This window comes from Dipodomys ordii, unplaced genomic scaffold (genome assembly GCF_000151885.1).
Source record: "Dipodomys ordii isolate 6190 unplaced genomic scaffold, Dord_2.0 Scaffold34, whole genome shotgun sequence".
NCBI classification, from domain to species: domain Eukaryota; kingdom Metazoa; phylum Chordata; class Mammalia; order Rodentia; family Heteromyidae; genus Dipodomys; species Dipodomys ordii.
The window spans coordinates 14,033,530-14,040,545 of record NW_012267250.1 but is presented as its reverse complement, the minus strand read 5'-3'; the positions used below and the strand labels follow the sequence as shown (position 1 = coordinate 14,040,545).

Below are 7,016 nucleotides of genomic sequence, written 5' to 3'. Positions count from 1 at the left end.
TTTTTTTTTTCTTATGTGGTGCTGAGGAATCGAACCCAGGGCTTCATGCATGCAAGGCAAGCGCTCTACCACTGAGCCACCTTCCCAGTCCCAGGAATGTAAACTTTTTTGATGTAGTCTGTTTCATTACTGGATAGCTACTTTTGCAAACTAGAAATATAACTCTTCATTGATCCACTTTTAATCACTTTCAACATGATTTTAGTTTGTTGAAGATAGTACTTGTAGCATTTTCACTAACTTAAAAATTAATTTTAGAAAAACTTACACTAGTGAAACACTGACAAACATTGTATATCTTAAGGATACTGAGGACTAGAGAAATAATTTGACTTTGCTTACTGATTTGTTATGTCTGACTACTGAAGTGTGGAGGGGCCAGAGGTTTTAAATGAATTTTTTATTTAAAACTCAAACATACAGAGGTTACATAATTGTTGCTAACATAGGATTCCATTGGAATTAGAACTTGGCAGTTATAATTGTCATTTAGCATACAGAATGGATGCTATATTTTAAAAATCTGAACTAGCTATCGTAGTGCATGAGTCTAATCTTAGCTCTCATGATTTAGAGGCAGAAAGATTGAAAATTTGAGACCAAAGAAACTGCCTGTTCAAATTCTTTTGTAAAAAAAATCACTCCATGGTAGTATGTATATGATAATTTATGTGTTTGTTATAATTTCATTGTTAAACCATCTGGGTTATTAAAATAGTTTTATTTAAAGCCTGGTCTATTTTGATTGATACTGGTTTTGAATGGAGAATACCTCTGAAATAATCTTTGAACCTTCAACCAAGATGTTCTGACCACTTAGTATTTGGAGTAGCTTTCTTATAAAGTTATCTGTATTCTGCCACAATGACAATTTTGTAGGGAACATGTTTGGTAGATTTTTTTCAATGTAACTGATTGTGATTACTGTGTGTAAGCATTTATTTAATTTAAAAACTACAAATGAAGATTTGAATGTATTCTCACTGGAAGTTCAAAACTAGAATGTAATGTCTCTCTTCTTGACTTGTGTTCTGTAGAGCAGGTTGTTGCCCTGGATGCCCAAAATATCGTAGCTGTTTCATGTGGAGAAGCTCATACATTAGCGCTTAATGACAAGGGCCAGGTGTATGCTTGGGGTCTCGATTCTGATGGACAACTTGGCCTACTAGGATCAGAGGAATGTATCAGAGTACCCAGGTAACAAAGGTGATGGGAAAGAGGTCCTTAATCTTTTATAATGAATTATTTAAATCATTCTTACTATGAGCTTGTAAGCACTGACACCTAATTATTTGAATCCTTTGAACTTATTAGGTAGGTTTTTGCTTTGAACTTGAGTTAAGCTATTTGATTGGCTATTTTTGTATACTCTGTATTTTTCTCTATAATTAATAGAATTTCTGTTTGTAAAGAGGAATGAGAAAATAAATGCTTTATTATAAATTTTCTGTTTGTGGTATAGACTGATTTTAAGCTACTAATTTTACTATCTTGAATATCTCAGCTATTAAAATATTAAATATTACTCATTTTTCTCTAACTTGATTTTTAGGCTTTTTTGTTTTTATTCAGTGTGGAAGATCAAACATGCGTAGTGTACAAAGGATAGAATTACTCCTACTTTTTAAAATAGGAATGAATATTAACCATTAGCTCAGAATTACTTCAAAATTTAAAACTAATATCTCATCAGTGTAGTCTTATAGATTTATGTAGGGTTGATCTAGGTAGACAAATAGATTTAAAGAAAAGGCTGTCTTTGGGGCTGGGAAGTTGGCTTAGTGGTAGAGTGCTTGCCTTGCATGCTTGAGGCCCTGGGTTGGATTCCTCAGCACCACATAAGCAGAAAAAGTCTGAAGTGGCGCTGTGGCTCAAGTGGTAGAGTGCTAGCTAGCCTTGAGCTGAAGAGCTGAAGGACAGCACCCAGGCCCAGAGTTCAGGCCGGCCAAAAAAGAAAAAAGAAAAGGCTGCCTGTGATAGCACCCACTTGTAATCCCAGCTTCTTGGGAGGTAGGGGCAGGAGGATCCTGCCTGGACAAGATAAAGTCTTTCTGTAAAACAAAATAAAGGGTGAGAATATGGTTCAGGTTGTAGATGCTTGTCTAGCAAATGCAAAGGACCTGAGTTCAAACCTACTACTGCTAAATAAAAAGAGAATGGTAGAGTCCTTGCCTAGTTAGTTCTTCAGATACATAAATAATATCCTTAGTTACGCTTTGTTTAAAAAAAATTTACACAAATTCTGGCCTCTTAAAACGTTCTTGTTCTTCTTAGTATTAGTTACTGGGTCAAGGAAGCCAAAGTGTTATACTAATTTTAGATTTGTTTTAATAGCACCTTTTTTAAAAAAACTCATTTGCATATTTTAAACATTGTTTTGTTTTAAGAACTATGATAGAATGATATGTACTAGAGCTAATTATTTCAGAATAGATACTTCTAATATGAACTATATATATCATACTTATAATAGACATAGTATATATACTTATTATATATATTATATATATACTTATTATATATATCATACTTAATGTTTTCCCTATTGAACATTTTATAACCAAATTCCACACAGCTCCCCAAATGAATTTCCTCATTTTTCTTCTGTGATAAAAACAACAGACTTCTCAACTTGCTTATGATGCCTCTTAATGATGGTGCTGTTTAGGAGAAATTTATTTTAAGTAAATTAATTTTTTTCTCACTGAATTTTGTTTTAATTTTTTTCTTTTTCTTTTTTTTACAAAGTGGCAATTTGCAAAATGACAGTTATTGACTAAAAATTATGTAATGACCTCACATTTGATCTACTTTCTACTTTTTCTCTCACATGTAATTGCTGTAGTATTTTGAGTTTAAGACTTCAAGGGTTTTTGTTTTTAGGCTGAAAAAGGTTTATGTGATATCTAAGACAATATTTCACCATGATTTATGGTGAAGCATTCTAGTTTTTCTTAATATTAACATAGACCTTCTGCTTTGTATTTTATTTTTTATTTTTGTTGTTGTTATTTGTACCAGTACCAGGACTTGAACTTGGAGCCTTGAACTTTCTTCTGGCTTCTCAAGTCCGCTGGTTTTCTTTCTTTCTTCTTTTTTTGGCTGGTTATTTGAAGAAAGTCTTGAGGACTCTTCTGCCTTTGAACCACAATCCTTAAATCTTGGCCTCTTGAGTAGCTAGGATAATAGAGATGAGCCCAGTAACCTCAGACTTTTTGTTGTTATTCATTTGTGATACGGTTTTAGATGTAATACCAGGTGAATAGTAAATAGAAAGATAATTGTAAGGAGGTAACTTTTATATAAATTTTTCTTTTGGGGGGTCCGGTCATGGGGCCTGAACTCTGGACGTGGGCTGTCCCTCAGCTCTTCAGCTCAAGGCTAGCACTCTACCACTTGAGCCACAGCGCCACTTCTGGTTTTTTTCTTTTCTGCTTATGTGGTGCTGAGGAATCAAACCCAGGGCCTCATGCATGCAAGACAAGCCCTCTACCACTGAGCCACCTTCCCAGTCCCTCTGAATTTTTATATTAACTTTAGTTTCTATATGAAGGTATTTATACTATTAGAACTTCTCAGTTTTGAAAAATTCTACAACTCTGGCTTGTTATGACAGACACAATAATGTTCAGTGATTTTCAGTACCAAATCATATTTTAGTGGCAAGGCCTTTTCTTTTTCTTTTTCTTAGTCCAAGATCAAAACTCAAACTCAGCACCTGTGGCTGCTTTTGCTCATTGGCTGACACTACCAGCTGAGCCATGGCTCTACCCCCCTCTTTCCCTCCCCTTTTAAAGGGTGATTTATAGATAGATATTAGGCAGCTTTGTAAATTGTAATAAACATAAAACATTTTCGTAAATCCATCAGAAAGGTATACATTCAATTAGGCTAGCTGTCCCTTTGTTCTTCCCTCCTTTTATGCTGCTGCTGTTTGAACTCAGGGCCTCATGCTTGCTAGGTAGGTACCCTACTACTTGAGCCAGGTTTCCACCTGAGCATATTGCCCTTTTTTTTTTTTCCCCTGGTTGGTCATGGGGTTGAACTCAGGGCCTGGATGTGTTCCCTGAACTCCTTTTGCTCAAGGCTAGTGTTCTAACACTTTGAGTCACAGCACTACTAACTGGGCTGCCTGGGCTGGCTTTGAAACACGATCCTCAAATCTTAGCCTCCTGAGTAGCTAAGATTACAGGCTGGAGACACTAGTGCTCAGATGCAAATTATTTTCTTGATAAAAGCCATTTTTATGCTGAGCATGATGACTTATACCTGTACTTATAACTACTTAGGAGATAGAGTTTAAGGCCAATATCAGCAAAAAAAAAAAAAAAGTCTGGACCTCATCTTAGCAAATAAGCCACACCATAGTGATGCATGTCTGTAAATCGCAAGGAGGTATATGTAGGGAGCATTATGGTCTCAGGCTAGCCCTGGGCCATAACTGAACACCCTATCTGAAAACAATTACAACTTATCTGAAAACAACTGTCTGAAAGTATCTAGAACAAAAAAGCTCTGGGGAATGTGTGTCTCAAGTGGTACAATTTATGCCTAGTAAGTCTGAGGCTGGGCTCAATTCCCAATACTGTTAAAAACAAAAACCCAGCAAGCTGAGCAGCACTTCAAAATTAAGTAATATGTAATTAATAATAGACTGTATCTGAAATTTTTACTAGCCTTGTTAGTTACTGTTTTTGTGTGTGTGTTTACCAGGCCTGGGGTTTGTATTCAGGGCCTGGCTGCTATCCCTGAGCTTTTTTTGCTAAAGGCTAATGCTCTTTCACTTGAGCCACAGCTAGACTGGCCTTTTTGGTGGTTAATTGGCAATGAGAGTTTTTCACAAACTTTCCTGCCTGGGCTGGCTTTCAACTATAATCCTCAGATCTGAGCTTCTGAATAGGATTCCAAGCTTGAGCCACCTGCACCTGTCTAATTTTTTTTCTTATTTTTACTTTTGTTTTGAAAAAACAGCAAAATATTCAATAGTTCAGTGGTAACATAGACTCGCGTTTCTAGCTAGGTTTTAGGCACAGATGTTTCACACCTGTAATCCTAGTAGTTACTGTGGATGCTGAGAATGATAGGATTGAGATCAAAGCCAACTTGTACAGATAAATTAATGAGACTCCATCTCAATGGAGAAAAGCTGGATACAGTGGCAAGTGCTTGTTATTCCAGCAACTATTGGAAACATAAAAATTAGTATATTTCTTTTCTTTTTGGCTGTGTTGGAGATTGAGTGTAAGGCCTCATGAATGCTAGGCAAGCTTGCTACCACTGAAGTGTGTGGAAATAAGACCAGTTGTTATTTTGCAAACTTGAAAAAAGTTGGTATTAAAGTTTTTTCCCTCCTATTTGTTCGTATTGGGAACTGAACATAAGTGTCAGAAAAAGGCTGTTTCTCAGTCTCAATATTAGGGTTTTACAGCTTAGCTTGGAAATAAGAAATTATTAATTAAATCTGTGTGTATATGTGTGTGTGTGTATGTATGTGTGTGTGCGTGCGCGTGCGCGCGTATGCACACGGGCGCATGTGCACGTGCACTCATGCTAGAACTGGGGCTTGAATTCAGGACCATGAGCTCTTGCTTGACTTTTTCCACTGAAGACTGAAATTGTCACTTGAGCCACATCTTTACTTCTGGCTGGATTTTAACCTCAATTCTCAGATCTTGGCCTCCTGAATAGGTAGGATTACTTGACAAAGCCACTGGAGCCTGGCTTTCCCTTTCTTTTCTTTTCTTCTCTTTTCTTCTCTTCTCTTCTCTTCTCTTCTCATTCCTGAGGCTTAAACTTAGGACCTGCCACTCTCCCTAAGCTTCTTTTGCTCAAGGCTCTGGTACTCTCCACTTGAGCCACAGTGCCACTTTTTTCTGTGTATGTTGTACTGAGGAATTGAACGCAGGGCTTCTTGCATGCGAGGCAAGCATTCTGTCACTAAGCCACATTCCTAGCCCTGGAACCTGGTCTTTAATTAACTTTTTACTAGTTAATAGAATTTTTTTTTTTTTGGGTCCGGTCGTGGGGCCTGAACTCTGGGCCTAGGTGCTGTCCCTCAGCAATTCAGCTCAAGGCTAGCGTTCTACCACTTGAGCCACAGTGCCACTTCCGGCTTTTTTCTTTTTGCTTATGTGGTGCTGAGGAATCAAACCCAGGGCCTCATGCATGCAAGGCAAGCGCTCTACCACTGAGCCACCTTCCCAGCCCTTAGATTTTTTTTTTTTTTTGTAGGTTATAGGGCTTAAACTCAGGGCCTGGGTGCTGTCCCTGAGCCTCTTTGTGTTCAATGCTAGCGCTTTTGAGCCATAGCACCACTCCTGATTTTCTGGTCTTTATTGGAGATAAAGAGTCTCACGGACTTTTCTGCCCAGTCTGGCTTTGAACCATGATCCTCAGATCTCAGCCTCCTGAGTAGCTACATTTATATACAGGCATGAGCCACTGGCACTGGCTTAGAATTTTGTCTTTATAAACAACTGGCAATGCCAGCTTTTTGCCAGAATTGGCATTATACATTAAGTTGGGAAAATAGATGAACTCAGTAGTACTAGACACAATCAACAGTCTTTAATAATTCTGAAGGGAGGGCTATATAAACCTTATTTCCAAGTTTGCTAATTTCTTCATTACAAATTTTAAGCCATTTAAAAAATTAGGAAATTATATTGAATATTAGGGATATGGCTCAGTGGTTGAATATTTTCTGTGATAATCTGAGGCCCTGGGTTTGATCCTTACCACTGAGGGGAAAGCAAAAAGGATTCAGTTCTTTTTTTTTTTTTTCTTTCTTGCTGATCCTGGAGCTTGAACTCGGGCCTGGGTGCTGTCCCTGAGCTGCTTTTGCTCAGGTTAGCATTCTACCACTTGAACCACAATGCCACTTCTGGCCTTTTCTTATGGTACTGAAGAATTGAACCTTGGGCATCATGCATTCTAGGCAAGCAAGCATTCTACCACATTCCCAGCCAAGATTCAGTTCTTTTGTTGTTTCATAGTCATTTAAAAGTATTTGACAC

General features: G+C 37.5%; 1 protein-coding gene across 4 annotated transcripts in view; it reads left to right on the top strand.

Annotated features, from left to right (window-relative positions):
* Herc4 (HECT and RLD domain containing E3 ubiquitin protein ligase 4) overlaps nt 1-7,016 on the top strand; it is a 111,146-nt gene that overhangs the window by 24,252 nt on the left and 79,878 nt on the right. For 3 of the 4 annotated variants that reach the window (XM_013017155.1, XM_013017154.1, XM_013017156.1), the window contains one exon: nt 1,038-1,197. The exons of the other annotated variant lie outside the window; for it this stretch is intronic. In XM_013017155.1, the coding sequence (XP_012872609.1) occupies nt 1,038-1,197 (160 nt within the window). The remainder of the gene's footprint in view (nt 1-1,037; nt 1,198-7,016) is intronic. 4 annotated transcript variants of the gene reach the window in all.